At 37.9% G+C, this 21,005-nt stretch overlaps 1 protein-coding gene across 1 annotated transcript in view; it reads left to right on the forward strand.

Moving 5' to 3' along the window:
- Positions 1 to 21,005, forward strand: part of LOC144628958 (uncharacterized) — a 74,003-nt gene that overhangs the window by 10,396 nt on the left and 42,602 nt on the right. Inside the window, exons 3-11 of the mRNA XM_078487083.1 lie at positions 3,411 to 3,614; positions 9,260 to 9,532; positions 10,423 to 10,620; positions 12,994 to 13,176; positions 13,556 to 13,804; positions 15,774 to 15,968; positions 17,423 to 17,614; positions 18,185 to 18,385; positions 20,214 to 20,462. Of these exons, the coding sequence (XP_078343209.1) occupies positions 3,431 to 3,614; positions 9,260 to 9,532; positions 10,423 to 10,620; positions 12,994 to 13,176; positions 13,556 to 13,804; positions 15,774 to 15,968; positions 17,423 to 17,614; positions 18,185 to 18,385; positions 20,214 to 20,462 (1,924 nt within the window). The 5' untranslated portion in view covers positions 3,411 to 3,430. The remainder of the gene's footprint in view (positions 1 to 3,410; positions 3,615 to 9,259; positions 9,533 to 10,422; positions 10,621 to 12,993; positions 13,177 to 13,555; positions 13,805 to 15,773; positions 15,969 to 17,422; positions 17,615 to 18,184; positions 18,386 to 20,213; positions 20,463 to 21,005) is intronic.

Here is a 21,005-nt window from a genome sequence, read left to right on the forward strand (position 1 = left end):
ATACCCTTTGTATCATGATCCTACCGGTACTATACGCCACATTTAGGCCATGCGTGGATGCCGGTTTGATGTTATTTTGTTTAAATTATGGAATTCAAGGTGAAACACTTTGCGGAATTTTCCAGTAATAGCTGACAAAGTAATGGAATGCCTGGACTAAACAGAGGACAATGCATCCAGTCTTCTCTTGCCACTCTACACCTGCATTGCCAGAGACGACAAAGCTAAAGAACTTCACAAGCTTAGAGGGGAGAAACTCGTCCGATCATTTGTCTCCAAGATCGTCGGCTGAAGGAATCCACGAAAGTAGTGGTACCCTCTAGCACCCGCTGGATTGAGCTGCGATGAGGCAGAGTGACGTCCTTTTACTTGTCTTTTTATCCTGAGTGAGTTTATATGTGTAGGCTTCTGCATTCCAACAAATGCAACAAATGGTGCTGTAGACCAGTTTATAGGCAAGACAATCGTTGTTACCTGGATTGACCTTGGCAAAGACGATCAACCTTGAATATCATGACTCTCCATTCTTTCTTTCAATATCTCACTTCTGTACTGCATTGGCGAAGTCAATTATCTCTAACCCTTGGATATGGAGACGACTTGTAAAGCAACACGTCTTTCTTCTGCCCAAAAACGCAGTCCTAAACAGAATCAAGCACAGCAGTGAATGTCTTCAGATGCACAGACACCTCACGATCTGTATCATGCAGGAAATTGGCTAGATGATCTGCAACAGGGATGGGTAGAACTAGGCCTCCATCACAAACAAGTTTTCGTCTTGTACCTTGCAATCTTTACGGCTATTACCTAGCTCAAGTACTCGAGGTTCAATCTGTTTTCAGGTAGGCTTCTTTAGAGCTTCATCCTTGTCATTGAACACTGGCAACTTGATACGTCGCTCTGTTTTTCTACACAATTTGAGGTCAAACTTTTCACGGAAATATCATTCTCGAGGAAATAGCCAAAAAACAGATAATTATGGGTGATGATTTAAGGTGGGGAGGGTGTCTTACAGTAGTATCGTTTGGTGTTACGCTACACTTCAATCGATCATGGTTTTTGGCAAGCGTTTGGTAACAGCCTCGGTGATTAAGCCTAAATTGCTTCCAAATTTGCACCAGCAAGTCTCCAGGAAATTATTACAGGGTTCTTTGATGCAACTGGGTAAATATCGAAGTTCCATAAGACGCCTACGTCAATTAAGACATCTTCTGAGTGGCATTTCCCTTTACATTTGGTTACTGAGTGGTGTTAAGTCGCGATGCTTAATGCCATTCGCATTTAAATCAGACAAAGAAGAGCAGCTCACTCCCTTATTCCATAGAACTTCTTGTCCATGCCAATTATAATCAGGGATGTCTGACAGTTGTTACCTTTTTTGAAGAAATTTCGAACTCTAGCGGACTTTCGTTTGAAAAACATGAATGCAAATGACCTCAAATTGTCCTTAGAAACTTCAACAATTTTAATTGTAAATTATCAGCATTTTTCATGTATCTCGAGTGTAATACAACTATTAATATTGTATTAGGGGGTTAAATCTCTGAAAATAACACTGTCAATTGTTTCTTCGTATAAAAAATGCTCTGTTCGATCTGATCATATCTAGTTTGAAAGTGACGGTCTTTTGTCAAAAATCCAAGATGGCCGCCAAGATGGCCGCCATGAAAGCTATCAAAACCTGAAACTGGGGCTTAATTTAAAGACAAGAAGCTCGCAATTCCTTTAATAAAGCAAAATTAATGACATAAACGTTGTTTCGCTCTTTTGATGTCCAATTCAAAAGTGATTGTCAATTATGGAATTTTGTCAAAAATCCAAGATGGCCGCCATGAGGGCTAACATGTAGGCGACCAAAACGAGGCCTTGGGACAATATTCGGAGATGGGAACATACAAATTCGTTTATAACACGTCCTGAGGATTACAAAAATGCAAGTTAGAAAAATACATCATATGGTTGCATGGGAACCCCCTCTTCCAACTCGACTGCAATATCCTGTTCTAGCTGCAGCTTTTAAAAAATAAAAAACAAATCGACACATTTTTCGCAATTTGAAATAACGTCACTGACTGAAAACCATCCATCTTTATTGACTGCTAAACTAAAAGACTTCATGTACGCTATCACCGAAGTGTAACGTTTCAACGAATTCAAAACAAAAATGAAAACAAACCCTGAGTCTGCGCAGTACGGACTGAAAATCATCTTTAAACCTTAAAATACATTAAAAACTAAAATACAATAAAAATATAACTTAACTAAGATTAAAAGCTAGAACAAGAAGTAAAATACTACTAACAAAGGTTAAAAATGATTTAATAAAAACTGTTTCAGTTTGTATTTAAAAATAGTTTTCGGCATCGGTTTTCGGTTTCTTTACTTTGGGCATGTAGCCGTTTCGGGTATTATAACCGTGTTGTTGGTTTATGGTGGATCTGAAAACACCGAACTGTTCGGTGATGCTACTTTCCATTGCTTCTTGCACAACACAACACCGATGACCGGACCGCCTCGCATTTAAAGACACCCACCGCAACGACGTTAGGGCCTCTACAGATGACATTTTCGACTTAACGGTCTTCTTCGCAAATCGATTTTGAAAATATTTTAATTGTTTCATCTGTGTTGCAAGACCAGGCTAGTCACCCCAGACAATATCTGCGTAATCTAGGTGTGGTAGGGCAAGGCCATTAAAATATGCCATGAGACTTTTCTGATCCACAACATGATAGATTCGATTAGAGAGTGACGGGGATGTCCTAATTTTTGTAAGAGGCTATTGACGTGCATCTTCAATTTCCATTTCTCATCCAATAATACGCCTAGATACTTAAAAGATGAAACACGATTTATTTGCCCTTCATCAGTAGAAAACTGAAAGTCATTAAATGAAGACATCATTGTCTTGCTACCCGAGAGCATCAATTTAGTCTTCTTCGCATTAAGCGTTAATTTGTTGTTGGTGTACCAGTAGTGATGCGCGATGCAATACTAGGGAATGACCTTAAAATTGTGGCTAAAAAGTTATCTTAATTCAAAGCGTTTTTAATGTTCGGCTTGTTTTTGATAAATAATTTCCAATATACTTTGCGCAGTTCATGGCAAGATGGAGGGGTACACAACCCCAAAGAAGTAAGAGCAATAAATTTCAATGATTCTTTCTCATCTGTTGCCTGCTTTGACTCTGTCTTTTTATTATATAGACTCCCCTTTTTGACAATTTGCCCTTTTTTTGATCTTTATTAGCCTTCTGTTTGTCAGAAGCGAACCTATTCTATCTAATACTATAAACAAGTTATCTTGATGACATTTAAGTTAGCTACGCCTAGTGGAAGAGGGAGGAAGAGCTAGATAAGTAATTATCATCCGCTATCTTAACACATCTAAAAATTTTGATTGTTTTGTAGCTTATGCTTCTTCAAGAAATATGGTCTATTTCAAGTTAGTTGCCCTTGTACTGGTGTTAGTATTTGTGGTCATCCAGAATTGGGGAGATGCTTGTCTATGGTGTAGAAGAAGAGGCAGTTCTCCTGCACCACGTCCACCAAAGCCACAACCAATTCCTTCCAGACGTAGAAGCTCTAGACGTAGACGCTACGACCCTGGACCTTGTGAGTATGCTGCAATTCGTTTGATAGTTTGCGTATGCTTTATAATGCCTTATCGATATCGCCGTGTAATAGAATAAAACATCTGATTTGGTCTTTTCAAGGGAATTTAAGGCAATAAACCGTGTAAATAGAATTCTTCTATGTTTGCTAAACAAAAAATACGTCCAATCAGCTTCGCGTATAGCTTTTTTCACATGTAAGAAAAATATAACCAATCACCATCCACAGTAGAACAACCCAACTAAGGGGAGGGGGTTGGGGGCTGCAGACAGGTCTAGAAACGAGTTTCGATGATTGCGCCATTAAAGAAATTTGGCCGAGTGAGAGTAAGTACTAGCGAACTAGAAAACAAAGGTGGCAGAAGTTTATAACAAAGGGGTGTTTGCTAGGTTTATAAACGTTTCGAAAACTGTTTCCACGCGTTCGAACATCCAGGGGAGGGTTTAAAGCGCATTTTTATTATCTAAATTTCGATTTTCAAGCAATTTAACAGGTAAAATTTACGCCGCAAACCGGCGAACGGGCCCACCACTGCGTGTTTACATTTTTGTTTCATAAATTGTTTTATACATTGGATAAGGTGAACGATCTACATTTCTGGACTAAACGCTACGGCTGGTAAGGGTAGCCATTTTCGAACAGCTTTGAAACTTTTTTTCTGTAAAACTTATCAGACCGTAGTTGTTATTGAGAAAGTGCAGAAGGTTTGATATGAGTTGTTTTGTTTTATTTCCCAAAGCCTGAGAGCCAAGTAAGAATTTGAATACAAAAATATAATATCTAGAGTAACATGGAACCGATATGCAGTATATTGAAATAAAATATATCAAAATTTAATTGGCCCGCCAATATTTTTTATTTTATGTTTTCCACCAGTTACAATTTGCTTACTTTCAATGGAATGGTGCCCTGTTTGATACCGTGATTTCAATTTCATATTCATGGTTTATCTTCATAACTCATTGGTTAGTTAACCCAGTGTCCAACTCGCCATATCTACCTAACTTTACTATATGACTTCCAGTGGCGCGCGCTCATTCGTAGAACATAGGTGATCTAGCTTTTCACTTTTGTTGTCTTAAGGAAGTTTGCCGGAGGGCATCATTAATTCCCAGAAGGAAGAAGTCTAATGATTTCAATTTATGCGTCGGTTTTTGTCGTACATGTACCTTAAACAAAGCTTTATCAGGTTGTACAAATTCGATACGTTGTGCGAGGTACAGACAATGCAGTGCCTGCTTAAGACAGCAAACGTCTTTAGCCACATCAATTAGGACTAGGAGCTATTTCCGGCATGCTCGATGCTTGAGGTCATCCATGTTGTGTTGATTATACTCGTATTGTATATTTCTTTAAAAAAAGGTGTCATCCATATCGCGTTATACTCGCGTCGACCTTCAAGGCGCGCGCGCGGCACTGCATGCAGTTACGCCACGCGTAGTAGGAGGTGAGTCGGAAACATTCAACTTGGTCCGAGTAAGGAAGCCGAGATGAGGGCAAAGACTAGCTCCGAGTCCTTATTGATGTGGCTTAAGACCTTTTCTGTCTAAAGCAAGCACAACATTATCTTACTGGCAAACGAGCCGAGCGGTGTTTAGCCGGCTAAGGTTTTGTTTGAGGTACGAAAACAGCCGACGCATAACTTGCGAATCGTAAGACTTCCACCTCCACGGGACTTAACGATGTCCTCCGGCAAACTTCCTTTATACAGCAAAATAGTCTGGTTATCATTGTGGTTATTAAACCTGAGTCTAAACTTTGTAATTGTTGAGCCCACATACTGCAGCGAACATTTCTTACACGTGATTAGGTAGATTACATTACTAGAGTTACAGTTAAGGTTGTAATTGATCGAATAACTTCTATTTAGCGGGCGGTATTCTACAAATCCTGCGATCTGATTGGTTCCGGGAGCGGGCGGTATTCTCCAATCCGGCCCGCTCACAGCGGGTGGTATCCGTTGCGAGATAAATCGTCGAGTGTACTTTACGCGCAAAATCATTTTGCAGCGTTGTACGAACGAACACATGAAAGGTTTTGCTCTGCAAAATCGAAATAGCTGCTCACTGTTGTTAATGAGAAAATACAGAATAGAAGTGGAATTAAAGGTCTTGAAGTTCTTCTAAAAGCGAGTATTTTTTTTCTTTATTGAAAAAAAAAATCAAGTTCTAGTTTCATAGTTTGTTGAATTTGTGGTGATTTGTGCATTTCGCAGTCATTTACAAACAGTTATAAACTTTAATGTTGAGTAAAAACTGTCTTTTTATCGGCCACTTTATTGCTAAAACAAAACACAAGATGCCATCATTCAAGAAAATGAGATTCGTTAATTAAAAAGAGCCAAAATAATTCTCGCAATATTGTGCCGTATGTCGATACTACACATATAATTCAGTTTCACTTTCGCACTGCTCATCACAAAGAAATTAAGCTGGGAATCAACGTGGAGCTTATTAATTCGTTAAATACAAGTGTGTATAGCTATACCAAAACTGTCTGCAAGTCAGATAGTATTATTTAGTCAGAGAAAAACATTCATCGGGAAGCCGGAATCGACGTTTAGTTTTGTCAATGTGCTTTGACTCAGATTTACATTTCTGATAGGTTTACTACTTCGATTTCTTTAATTGAATCTATTCAGTGTAAATTTAATATGCTAAACCTTGCTGTGAATACGATTCATTTAAGCGAAGCAACTATTTATAATAATTTTATCGAACTAAATAACAAACAGCATTTAGCACTCTTGCTAACCCGTTGATCAACTCAACATTGAAATGGCGCGCATATACAAACAAAGATTTTGTGACACAATCTTTCGAGGTTTCTTTAAAAACAAATAAAGTAGGAAAAATAATTAAAATGTTATTCACTAGCCTAGGTCGGTCAGTATTGGGAAAACGAGGTTGGGGAAAAACTGAGACCTCGGCCTTGGAAAGTATCCAAGACCTTGGGCACAGTTTTTCCCAATACGGTCCTCCCGGCTGGTGAATAACATATATATGTCGTTTTGTGAACTCTTAAAATGACTGTTCTCGTCCATGTATTTACAAACTTTACATTTTCTCGACAAACATTTCACTGTCCCTAATACCAAATCCGTTGGTACACTACTCGCTAGGCCTAGGCTCACTAGCTAGATGGCATTTTTACTTCTATCTGACGACTCCACAATAGGATGAAGTTCCCTGAGTATTTTGCTGATGTCTGGCAAACGAGGATGGTATGTTACCACAAAAGGCGTTTTTGTAAATCGTATCGTGGTTGGTTGCTTTTGCTTAAAACTTCAGCCCTAGTCATCCTTCTCACTCTCAACATAGGCCTTCCTATAGCCCCTCTCTACCAAAAACTCAACAAGGTTTCCTGCTCTGTTTTCAATAAAACAAGACTCTCAATTAATTCTTCGCAATCGCATCGCTTGGGCAAATGGAATACTCCTTTTACACGCACCCGGATGACAAGATTAATAAGTCAGTCTCCAATACTCCCAACTTGTTTATCACCTTAACGTCTAAAAAATTCAATATCGTAAACCAACCATTCGCAGGTGAATTTGATCGTGTCATGCGCGTTGTTAACCCATTGTTGACCTTCTGGGACGGGGGGGGGGGGGGGGGTGAGGGGGGCTTTTGAGACCCGCGCTGACTTTGAAACCTGCCAAACTTTCTGACTTTTTGTAAAATTTGTCTAGGAATAATTTGCTAGGAACTTGTCATCACCATGGCAACGGCCTTTTGATGAGCATGTTTTCCCAAATTTGTAATTTTCGTGTTTCTTTTAATGAAAATTAACTTCAATACCATTAATTTTACATTTTTTCAGTTTTTAAGGACAGTTTGATTGATTTTGTGAACTTTGCAGTAATTTTGGGTGGTTTTCTGGTATTTTTGAAAAATTTTGAAATCCAAGATGGCGGCTGTTTTGACATCATAATGAAACTGTCACGTGATGTGACGTCATCATCCCACGTATACCAAAATAAAGATGTTCAGGCATACTTATATATCCTATAAGTTTCATTGTGATTGCTTAAATATTTTGGAAGTTACATGGGGGGCATCCCCCCCCCCAACACGCGGTATGATATGAACAGTAGCGACGCAATCTTGTAAAAGATGTTAAGTTAAATCAGGGAAGGAGACATAATTAACCAAACACAACGCTACGACCGGGAAAGGGATAACAAGAATTGTAAGTTTAATATAGTTTAATATCAGTTTGTATCCGTTCAAGTTTGTAATTTATCTTTCAGTTTGACTATAATGTAACTCTAATCAGAAGAGATAGTGCAGAGATAAATCCTCAGATTTTCCCAAGCTGAAGGTGTCCAGTACAAGTGCAAAACACATGGCAATGTTAAGTTCCTGACACAACATCCTATCCTACTAAATTATCCCTAAATAAAGTGTTGCAGCGTTTGGTTGAATCTTAAAAAAAGTTATAAGCAGTTAATGTCAGCGCGGGCCTTAAAAGCCCCCCCCCCCCCCGGTCTGAATAGGTTTAAGGAAATCAATGAATTTATTCAACTTCTCCTCTCCCTCCGTCCAAACAATAAAAATTTCATCAATGTACCGCCACCGAATTTGCGGTTTGACCTCCGCATTCTGAATTAAACATGTCTCTGACCTGTCCATAAATATGTAATTCCCCTGTGGACGCTGAGAGAACGAGGTTAACATGTATGTGTTGGTTTGCATGCAATGCAGGGGCTTGCAAAGTTAGGCAATTGTCTACGCCTCGATTAAAAGCGTGTAAATTTCTTCGTATATGCATTTACAGCGATAAATAGAGCGTGTAATTCCTCTACAGACGCTTGTAAAACGAGAAATTTGTATGTGTTGGTTGCACGCGGGGTTTGCAAAGATAAGCGACACGCCCTAGGAAAAGAGAAACATATATTACGTTACCTTCCATAACACACGCTTTTAACATATGCAGGCGCATATTGCGCAAAGCACGGTAACGAAAAATCGTTTAAAAGGTCAAATTTTTAAAGACCGCAATTTTCGCACATTTTGAAAAATTAGCAGCGCCGCTTTGCTGATGTATTGTAATTAACAAACAAAAGGCGAAAAAAATAAACTCGCAAGGCGTGGTAACGTAGTATCGTTAAAATTGTAATTTCCCCATTTTTACAAAGCCATAGGGGCCTCATTTCGAGATTTTGTTATTATCATTCAAAGTCTCTTTTTTGTATATTGTTACCTGTATTATTGTGCACTAGAAAACGCCTCCATTCAAGGGCCTTGATGTTGGATCTTTTTACGAGATTTTTTTTTTTAATTTTTATTGTAAAGTACCTTTTTGTTATGTGCAATACGCTAGGGCTAAATCCCCTTTAATTGGCACTTATTAGGATTCTTTTGTTATTGTTTGTAAGCTTACTATTAATACTTGTATTTTTTGTATTATTATTCAAACATTTTTTTATCTTAAGTATTTTTAATGTGTTTAATCCTATTTTGTACTGAAGAAGCCCGAGGACCAAACCGTTTACATTGAAGATGTTTGCTCCTTTGGGGGTGGAGGGGGGGGGGGGGGGGGGTTATTGATCGACAACCTGTAATATCAGCACCTCCAGTAATGAGAGCTAAAAAAACTAATGGTAGGAAAAATAAATTCAAGCGTATTCTCCTTTTTTCTAGCGCCCAGACATGGGAATTGGGGCTCGTGGCAGACCTGGGGCAGTGTAGGTTGCCAGAGTGGCTACCAGACCAGATACCGCCACTGTAACAATCCCAGCCCAGCCCACGGTGGATATTACTGCAGTGGAAGAAATTCTGAAAAACGAGATTGCGATGAATGTTCCCTTGGTTTGTCACGATGCGAGCATGTGTGCAGTAACACGCATGGCTCTTACAAATGCAGTTGTTATTCAGGGTATAAAACATCAACGCAAAACTGGAAGAGATGTGATAGTAAGTATATGTCACTTCCTTGGTCAGTGAAAGGCAGTTTAAATTACACAATAACAACTTTGGCGCGCCTCAGAGGTTGACCATTTTTTTTATTAGTTTTGAATTGAAGGAAACCTTAAATTAGTAGTTCTATATGGTCGATAAAAACGGGTTACGAACGACTAACTTGAAGAAAATTGCATTTTTTTCAAGTTGTGTTGTCTGTGTCGTACATAATTTTTCAAGACTTAAGAGCTGACGTGTTTTTGGAAAAATAAAAGTGTAAATTGATTCAACTGGTAAAGTTCCTAAGGTGACTGCTAGCTGTTTCCAGCACTTTTCGAGTTGTTGTTTTGTTTTCGTTATAAGGCCTAAATATTAAACTAAGAGCGTTTATAATGAGTTATAATGTTGCTATGGGAACCGGTGATGTCAAGAAAATAAGCACAACTTGTTTGCCAATAAAGATCTATAGTACTGACCAATTAGAGAATAAGAGCTGAAAAGTGCTGGTACTCCTAGCAGCCACCTTAGGAACTTTCAGTTCAATCAATTTTCACTCATATTTCCTTAAAGTACATTCGCTCCTACTTCTTGAAAGGATTTGTTCATTATATCGCCATCATGATGACGATCATTATTTCTCAGAGTGTACTTTTAAAATTAAAAAGAGAAATAAAGAAGCGATATAAAAAACATACAATTTCCATCAAAAATAGCGACCCAAGGGTTTAAAAACGACAAGTACAGAGCCAATCGTTAATAAACAAATTAATGTCCAAAAAAACGAAACTTAAAATCTTCATTTTTTTTCTTCTTGTTGTTTCCGCTGTTGTTTTCAACATGTAAATATATAGCATTAGGTGCGCTTGAAATGCATGGCAAACTCTCTACTTTTATATCAATTGTAGAAATCACCTGTAAAACAAATGATTGGCCAACTCCAAGCAACAGACAGCTGTCTTCACCTTGTCGTGGTAAACCCCAGGTGGATTCTGGGACTACGTGCGTGGTCACGTGCAATCATGGCTTTGAAATAGTCGGGAATTCAAGCTCTGTCTGTGGCAGTAATGGTAGCTGGAACCCTATAGCAACTGCAAACTGTCAAGGTAAGGAAATCTTTACATAAAATAATAGGTCCTACTGCACGATACGATGGCCATATAAAGTATAAGATGACAACAAATAAAATTTCAAAACACAACAATTCCTCCTCAGACTGACACCAAAATGTTTGGATTGACATAAAACATTAGTTGCTGTTAATAAGATATACGTTCTTAATTGGCATATAAACGATCTATTTAATGGAGGTTACGATCGAAAGACTTTCTTAGTTCAGTTGAACTTTCAAAACCTTTGTTGCATTTTAATGGGAAATTTCCGAGTCGCCTTTTGCTTCTGTTTCAGAGCTACCTTCGTACAAAACATTTCATATGAAAATGGATTCGATTTGCATGAAAATGAACATTTAAGTGAAGCTTATTTTCATCGAATTGTTTCAAACGAAAACTCGTTCGACCAGAGAGGCAAAACACAACCTTGAAATGGCAATGGCCTATTTAATAGAAATGTTTCGCATAAAACCACTCCATATGCCAATCATCTACTTTTAATGGATTTAGTAGAATTCCCCAGGACACCAGTTCTGGTCAAAAAGAAATATGCACAAAACGATCACGCCGATCGCTCAAGGCGATCATTTTCTCGTCAATTAAAATGAAAGCGTGTGCTGAAATGCGACGGGCAAAAAAGAAAAGCAAGAACAACAACAATTAACGGGTAGGCCTTGACTCGCTGACTTTGACAAAATTTTCTTGTGAATTGTGATTATGTAGGCGCTCATCCAATAGTTCGCGAATCGTTCCCCTTCATTTTCATGAGAATGTAATTCCAAGCAACGTTAAGTGCACCTAGAAAGCTCGCTTGACAAAAAAACTATATCGCAATATTCTGCTGCCACATAAGCTATCTATAAACGAAGCCTTGGTTTACAGCTTTTCAACAACTGTAACATCTGCTTTGCTTCCAGTCTTTGTTAGGAAATGGCGAACAATCCCCTTCCGTTGTGCCCGTGTTATGTGGCAATCTACTCATATAATCTAATAACAGCAATTGAATTTCTATTCTAAAGATTTTTTAGCTCGTCCTGTAACTCCAGGATTTCCCCAATCTCGATCTCCCAGGAATCTTTTTACGTTTGATATCCCCTGATACATGACGAACTTTGATTTCACTCTTAATTTGAATCATACTTCGCACACGAAAAAGAAGAACTCTCAGCGTCACTTTTGTTTGCCATAAGTGCTATAGTGCATACATGTATGACTTTGAGAAACGCGCTACACTTGCCCCTCGTTTTACGGTTTAAGACAGCAGTCGTGAAATTTGACCCTACCCCGTTAATACAGCCACATTTTCATGGCCCGTTGGTGACCGTATTAACGGGGTTTCACCGTATTCAGATACAGTGGAACCCTGATATAACGATATGCCAAGGGAGCAGTAAAACTATATCGTTATATCGGGGTATCGTTATATCGAAACTCCTGATATAACGATATGGCCGTAAAATAACCAAAAATATCGTTATATCGGGGTCAAGCTAACATGTACTTCGATGTACTTCTTTACTGGATAATGAGGCTTAAAACACAGTATCAAAATTGTATATCATCATACAAAGCTGTTGTCAAAAACGTTAGAGATTACTCGATAACAGTAAAGTTATTGTATTAAAATCAGGGTTTTACTTAAATTTTGACTGTGTTCTGTTAATATCATTATATCGGGGAAGATTTTACGTTCGGTTCGCTAAATTCTCATCGTTATATCGGGAATATCGTTATATCGAAGATCGTTATATCGGGGTTCTGTCCCATACATCTTACTGTAACATTTGCCGGGACATAGAATATTCATCGTTATATCGGGAATATCGTTATATCGAAGATCGTTATATCGGGGTTCTACTGATTTCAATTAACGTTGTCCGACCAAAGTTTAAAGACAAGACCGAACGGTATGGGTTGAAGAAGAGAGCAACTGCTCATGCTAATTAGAAATGAAATATAACTACATTACAAACGCGAATTTCCACGTTTTCTTTCTCTGCAGACACGTGAAAACAAGGTACTTTTAGCCACAGTAAATTTTAGAAGACTTTTCAATACTTACAACTACCTGACAGTGAAAAAAAAAAACTATAGAAAAGGCCTCCTGAGAGGAAAACAAATTCATGAATTCTTCACGTGCAAAAACACAAACTTGTACACTTCGTATAGGCCAATTTGCAAAGTTCCAGTGAATACCAAGACCACCATTCGGTCGTGTCTTAAAGCTTTAAGCTTTGATCTGACAACGTTAATTGAAATAGCTGTATGCCTTTTATTTAAAAAAATCATTCTTTTTTAACTCGATATAAGCACAATTGAGATGTATAAAATTGAATTATCTAAGCTCAGCAAGTTTTGCATTTGCAGTTCGCCCATGTCCACCTTTAAATGCACCAGACAACGCAAACATCGCTCCTGAGATTTGTAAAAAGAAACCACTTCACGGTCAAAACTGTTCCTATGAATGCAGTCCAGGCTACGCACGTATTGGGCCAAACTCAAACACGTGTGACAATGGGCGTTGGACACATGGTGTCTTTCACTGTCAAGGTAAGCTTAATTCACAATAATAATACAATTTGTTAACCTTTTAACCTAAATGACTAACGTGGTGCTTTACTAATCAAATAACTTAACCTAAAGAACTCGCTTAGCTTTCAGTTTTTTTTCCTGTTTCCTAAAGACGTAGGAAGTGCCTTCAATTTGTGAAACTTATCTAACTGCACAAAGTGGTTATACCGACGATCAAAAAAGGAAAACGTCAGCCACAGTGACCTGGGTGCCAGTCACAGCAACAGTTAATGACCAAACTACTGTTATTGTTTCCCCACAAGTAACGTCAACACACGTATTGCATCTCTTTAATACTTTACTAACTTACTAACGCAACTCACTTACTTACGTATCCTTATTTTATTTATCTTTAAAGACGTGGAAGCACCTTCATTTGGTGAAACCTGTCCAAACTCACAAAGTCTGCTCGCGGAGGAAGGAAAAACGTCGGCCACAGTAAGCTGGGGACCAGTTAAAGCTACAGACAATGAACAAGCTAATGTTACTGTGTCCCCCGACATAACATCTCCACACGTGTTTCCTGAGGGGAGCAACAAAGTGATATACACTGCTACAGATCCATCACGAAACACTAAAATGTGCCAGTTCCAAGTTATCGTTCGAGGTAATGCATGGTTGTGTTCTATCTGTTACCTTACATCCTTTATTTCTTCTCTCGGTGGGGGGTGGGGGGCGGGGGGGGGGGGGGGATTTGCCATTTCAGAAGATAAGATAAGATAAGATAAGATGACTTTATTTATTCACGGTTTTTCCATCAGTCAATTAAGTTACTGGACTATCTACCTATCTTGCTAACTACAAAAATTTAATAACAACAAATTCAAAATAACAAAAGAAAAGTTTGCTTTTCATGGAGGCCGTGAAATGACTTATTAAAGTGGTTCGGAAAGCTCTCGATTTTTTTATGCTTTGTTGATTGCCGATCTTGGAAGAGTTAGCGAGTGACTTCGACCCATTAAGATGTTCAGTCGGTTCCCTTTTAATGGAAAACATTCTGAGGCTTCCTGAAACAAAATTGGTGTTCCTAAGTCATCTCACCTTATCTCATTCGCGCATGAGCTTTGAACTGGAATACTAAACTTCGAGAAAGCACGGAGATAGAAGCCGTACAGATTGCTTAGGGGGTTTGCTTCTTTTTGAAGTTAAAGTGACATCCAGTAAGAATCCAGTCTGAGTCAGAGAACCAGGTCTTGGCACTAGTTTAATTGTTAAGGCGATGTTTTATGTGTTCGCAGAGAATAGCACCTCGGGTGAACTGAAATCGTAGTCAGAGTGCTAGCGGCTGATGTCGAATAAAGCAAAAACAAGCCACTTTTCGAAATTCATATAATCACAGGCAGATAATATAATCCTCTGTGCTTGAGGCTGCGTGACGTAAGCGTCACGGTACGCTATTTGATCTAATACGTTCACTGTAATTTGTAACGACTGACCTCTGCTTATGTCAACTAATCGCGAAACTAAAGCAAATTGAGAAAACAATTGCCTTTGCTTCTAGCGAGTGCTGCCTTGGTTGATTTCGCCAGATAGCTAGCGATCTTTTAATACATTAACGCGTCCGATCCAAAGAAACCAGAAAGAAAACAAAGCTTGCATCCTGATATGTCTTAAAATGCGTCACGATGGCGACTCCGGATATATTTATATAAGCAACTAGAAGGACTATAGAACGTCTCTGACTTTTTTCAAGACTCAGAAAAAAAAAAATTCACAAGAGATATGCTATATTGAAGCTGATGAAACTATCCAATTGACAACCAAAACAAACATATGCATCGAAAGTAAATCTTCGCCTCCGCGCACAATCCGCCATAAATTTCAACTATGTCACGCATAACGTTTCTTCAATGCTTTCTTTGTGTTGTGTTACCAATAGGCAGGAAATGCACCCCGGGAAAACTTGAAAAAAAGGCAAATACAAAATTCAGGTGGAGTCCACTCGGGAAGACTTGACTGTGCCAATCGCCATGTAAATAAATTAGTGTTGTTACGTCACGCTTGTGTTTTGCGCGTTTCCAAAAGTGGGCATTATTCTGGACTATTAACCGTTTCATTTGTTGCCTTTTAAATACGCTTGTGTAGTTTAAGTACTGATTTTTTCCTCTTATGAACCCCCACGAATATAGTGATGTATTTTTTCGCATTATTAAAAGCGTTATGACGAAGAGGCATCTTTAGTTACATACTTTCTCCAGTATCTTTTCGTTTTTACGTGCACATGGCGATGACAGGAGTCAGATTAAAAAGAAGGCTATGTTACCTTTCACCCCTAAAAAAAATGGAAACTCTATCTTTTTTCCCTCGAGTTTTAGAGATTTTAATTTTCTAATGCACGAATTGGGACTGGCTCAGCCTCTACGCAATGCCTTTTTTAAGCAGGTGTACAAAACGCGCCAAAATCGATTGCCACAAAATACTGTCTTCAGCAATACCATTTGTATGGACGATAAAAGGTTCCTTTTTTACTACGTCGCGTTTTTCTTATTAAGTTATATCACCAGCTCCTGTCATAGCTTAATTTTATCACCGTCATTATTATTGCCATCATTCATTTGGGCTCATTTTACTTTTAGTCCTACGATGTTCCCCACTACTCGCACCTGCCAACGGGAGGTTGGAGAATGATGCCTGTGGAAATGTGTACGGAAGTGTCTGTCGCTTGGCGTGTAACAAAGGATATGAATTGAAGGGATCCGTTGAGAGAAAATGTGACAAGAAAGCAGGAACAAATGTGACGAACTGGACGGGAAACTCGACTTCTTGCGAGGGTAAGAAAATATATTAATTTATGTAATCCTCGTGTCTCAACTACTCATATTTCGTCTTTCACGTCAATCAAATATTCATGGAGAGATCCCTTTTTGTTTGAGACAACGCATCTCGAGATAGAGGAGTGCAGAGTTCGCTTGCCCGAGGGAGGACCAAAACCAACTTTTTTTATTTTTACTTTTTTGAATTTGCTGTCTACCAGTCTTAAAGATTCCTTAGACGGATCGATTTTAAAATTGACACCTGGTATTTTTGTCATGTGTCAAAATTTGGCCTGATAAAGTAGAGGATAATTATTATCAGCAAGAGAAAAACACTTTGAAAAACATAACGTTCAGGGCATCAAAAGAATTGACCTAAGACACATTTGAGCATTGTTTTAAAGGAATATCGCCTGCCACCAATTACCTAATGAAGATTTTGGTAAATTCCTTGCTTTTATTTTTTGTTTGTCATAACATGCATGGTAAGAAATATTTAACTAAAAAGATGCAATAACTTGAGACAATTTTTAGACTGATTCAAAAGGCTGTAGTCCAACGATTCTCTACGTACTTTTTGAAGAATTTAATCTAGTACAGAGGCACTGTTGTAGAATTATGTTTCAGACAATCTTAGTGACACTCATAATCTTAAGCACTTTTGTAGAAAGAAGAAAATGGATCCCTTAATTAAGGAAATCGACTTTAACGGTTTATAAATTCAATCAGTTCCAAAAAAATATGTAAGATCTTAAATTCAAATTCATGATTTAATTTATTATATTATTTCAATTTATTATATTGTAATATTGTTGGTTAGGTAGTTAGTAATACCGTAATGATTCGATTTAGCGCCCTCCTTTCAATAAGCGCCCCCTTCCAAATAAGCGCCCCATTCCAAATAAGCGCACCCCCCTTTATATGTGTTTTTGTAAATAAGCGCCCCTATGCCAACAAGCGTCCCCATTCTAATAAGTGCCCCCATTCTTATAAGTACCCCTATTCTAATAAGCGAAGTCGAATAGATAAACGCATGAACATTTACCGTATCGTACATGTATATATTTACCGCTTAAATAAACAATTATTTTAAAAGTGTCTGAATGTTCAACAATTTGCTAATATTTATTAAAGTTTGTTTTGAACATTTGGTTGTTTCTCGAAAAATTAAATAAGCGCCCTGTCCCGAATAAGCGCCCTGTCTCGAATAAGCGCCCTCCCCTGAGGTGCCAAAAGTAAATAAGCGCCCCGGGCGCTAAATAGAATCATTACGGTTATGTTACTAAGTTAGCTTGTAAACACATGACTCCACAAGCATGTTTTGCTTTAACACTGATAGTGTATAAATAAAGGTTTTATTATATTATTCTATCCTGAGGGAAGACTGCTTAAAAAAACAACTCTTTAGTTGATGTATGTATGGTTGCAAAAGAACAGTTTCAAACAAAGAAAAACATTTTCATTCACTTTAGTTATTCACTGCCCTACTTTGGATACTCCTGATCACGCGATAAAATCAGGATATGGCTGCAGTGATCCGAACTCCACCTACAGCACTTCTTGCTTCTTCCGTTGCATGCTGGGATACGAAGTTGTGGGTGGATCGCAGAAAAGAACGTGTCTAGAAACTAGACAATGGACTGGAACTCAGCTACAGTGCCGAGGTGACAACAATTTATTAAACCTAACAAGAAACGCGACTGCAAGTTATAAACAGTGTTTATTTAAACTTTTGTAGAATGTTCCGTTGGAAAAGTGTCAAGAAAAAAAAAAAAACAGTCGTCCTCCCATTTGTCCTCCCATTGGGAATGCACTTTTACTGGATAAAAGAAAATTTATACTGACACCATAGTTTACCTTCCTTGTCGAATAGGCTTGTTTTAAATTACACTCCACTGATCGCAAGCAATATAATTTAAATTATCTTTTCTTTTATTCCCCTAAATTGTAACCTCGACTTCGCTCCTGCGTTTGGGGTCAGTAGTGCGTAATTTCAAAGCATCTTTTCATAGTTATTGTACATACGGTGAGCACAAGGTTAGGTACACTGAATTCTACTACACTTTTCTACTGCACCTTTTCGAAGTATTTCAAATGTTGTTTATCGATCTGCCAGCTTGAGAAATATATTTTTCTATAAGATTGAGTAGACTCAGATCATTTGAGTAGACTCACATCAACGTGAAGTTTCATTCTATAATATGTACCATCTCACACTTATGGTTGACTCGTAGCTATCACATGTCCCCCACTGACTATTCAGTCAGAAGGACTGGACATCAGCCCACCATTCTGTACCAATACAAGCGCTGTCATTCATTACGCATCGGAGTGCAGATTCTCATGTAAGAGCGGATATCAACACCATGGGCCTGGACTGAAGACCTGTAATCAATTCAAGACGTGGGCTCCATTGCAAAATCCGTCTTGCAAAGGTTTGTTTGTGTTGTTCGCTTTCCATCGCAAGAAAATGTTTTTTTAATTGTTTTGTTTTAAAGGAAAACAATTTGAATTGCCATTATTGACTTTGTCCTGAACAAGAATTTAGGAAACTTTCCACTCTGAAAACATTTTCTTTTGTAAACGATTTAATTAAATCAGTGGAATAAATTATTCCATTAGAGTTTTTTGGGCCGAAAGTACGAATAATAGAGTAATTTACGTTGAATTGAAGATTGTAGCCCTGATTGAAAGCTCCCTAATAAACAACAACAACAACAACATTGTACCGGAACCATGGGGCTACGTCAATTTTTTTAGCTATGCTTTTGTAAATCAATACATTAATGTATATGTTATCATCATTATCATCATCATCATCATCATCATCATCATCATTATTATTATTATTATTACTTAAATATTACTACTTATGCACTTAAATGAAAGTAAATCATATTTTTAACTGCTGCCGCTCAATGCTCGCCTGACCTTTTTAAAATATTGTTTTAAGTGAATTTTTTCCCGTTATATAATTTGTAAATGGCTATTTGATAGCGATAGAAATAAATTACATGCAATACCTGCAGAAGCAATGGCGTTTCACAAGGGGTTTTACATAATTGTTTAGGAAATTTGTCAAAAACTTAACGTAAATAAAAGTAGCTGACGCCTTGTGCGTGATAAAGACTGTTATCCAACTGCAGCTAACATTTTTTAATCCTAAGAAGCAATGGTGTAATGTATATGAAATGATTCATATATGAACTGCGGACGTATATGAAAGTGATAAATGATCATCGCAGTGAATTTCCAATTTAAGCAATTGAAATAAAGAAGCCTGAAAAAAAAAAAAAAAAAAAAACGGGGCTTCAACGGGATCCCGAAGCCCTGAATTTTTTTTCAGGCTTCTTTATTGCAATTGCTTAAATTGGAAATTCACTGCGATGATCATTTATCACTTTCCTAAGAAGCAATGCTAGTGATTGTATAAATAGCATAGTTAGGATCTGTTGGAATTCAAATAAATACGGTGGATATGAATTCACAGGCCAAGGATGCAAAGTTAAAAATACATTTTCTTCGTAGATTTGCTAAATTGTACAACAGTAATATTTTAATTTACATTTTATTTTATTTTAAGATTTTAGTTGTTGTCTCAACAAAGATTGCGTAATATTATAGCGTGACTTCCGATAAACGACATACGATACGCGGGAGCTAGGTTTTAAGCTGCGAGAAAAGTCAAACGGTCTCTTGCTCACAGCGGCCCTGTATTTTCTAAGAATTAGAAATTTATGTCTACTAAACCTAATAGATCCCATCATACAAAATTTAGTCTCTTTCGTTTATACATTGAAGTGTTCCATTCTAACTGCACGGGAGTATTTCTTGTTAATTTAAACTTGATTTCTGTTCGATTGCGCTAACATAATAAAGTCTGGTTTTCACTTGCGACGCAAGCACAAGCGTAATCACGCAAAAAGGACAAATTTTGACCCTCGAGCTTGTGCTTACCGCAAGCACAAGCACAGGAGTCAAAATGCAATGCGCTTGTGCTTTCGTCGAAGCCGTTTTCACGGTGAAATAAGAGCAGTTATCCTTGCGCTTGTGCTTGCACTTGTGTTTGCGTCGATAGTAAAAACCAGGCTTAACAGAATAAAAGAACCCGTCGTGCGATGGCAATAAGCGATGACGTCATCACTTAAAAATGGGCTGGGAAAGGGTACATTTTTGTTGGCCGAAACTACAAACAGAAACAGATTGTCATTTTTATGTGACGTATTTTTTTATTATTTATTTATTTATTTATTTTGTTTACAGACGTCTCTGCGCCGGTCTTCTCAAACTGTCCATCAAATATCGTAGCCACTGCTGACAGAGGTATAACCTCGGCACAAGTTACGTGGTCTCCTCCAAATGTTACAGACAACTCTGGCATCATCCCGAACAAAACTCACTCTGGAAAACAACCTGGAGAAGTATTTCCTGCAGGGGAACACAACATCCGATACTTGGCCTCTGACAAAGCAGGGAACATTGGCGAATGCAAATTTAAGATCTACGTTATAGGTGATTGTCCAAAATTAATACTATGACACTGCCACCGTCACCGGGGGTTTCCCTATTCCATTCCTTTGTGTTCACTTTAAAATCATTATTTTAACAAAACGCACGTAAAGAAAATATTAAACAGGTTTAACAGATGATTGAGAGGGTCTCTTTTTTAAATACCGTTATGTTGCTTTAAAATGTTAAACAAGTCGTCTCAGTTTGTGGCATTATTTTCAAATCCAGGTTCAAAACCTTTGGTAAATTATTTACGATTATGATATGACTAAGTCGAACATTACAACAAAACATGTAACAACAATTGATTATTAACGTTATATTAGGAATTCTGTGCAAGAATGTCGCAGTAAATCATCCGCGATTTTCGTGAAAACATGCTAAAACAAGCTGATGACTTCTTTATGTTATCTCAGTGTATAAGAGTTGGCCTTAAGGTCTCGGGGGACACTTGGCATAAATAAATTTATGAGGTGAAAATTTGCTTGCCCTGCATCTTTTCAACCGGTTATATTTCGGTTGTTATGTGTGCGATTAAGCTCACAT

Source organism: Oculina patagonica, chromosome 10 (genome assembly GCF_052425735.1).
Source record: "Oculina patagonica isolate OP01 chromosome 10, crgOcupat, whole genome shotgun sequence".
Lineage (NCBI taxonomy): Eukaryota > Metazoa > Cnidaria > Anthozoa > Scleractinia > Oculinidae > Oculina > Oculina patagonica.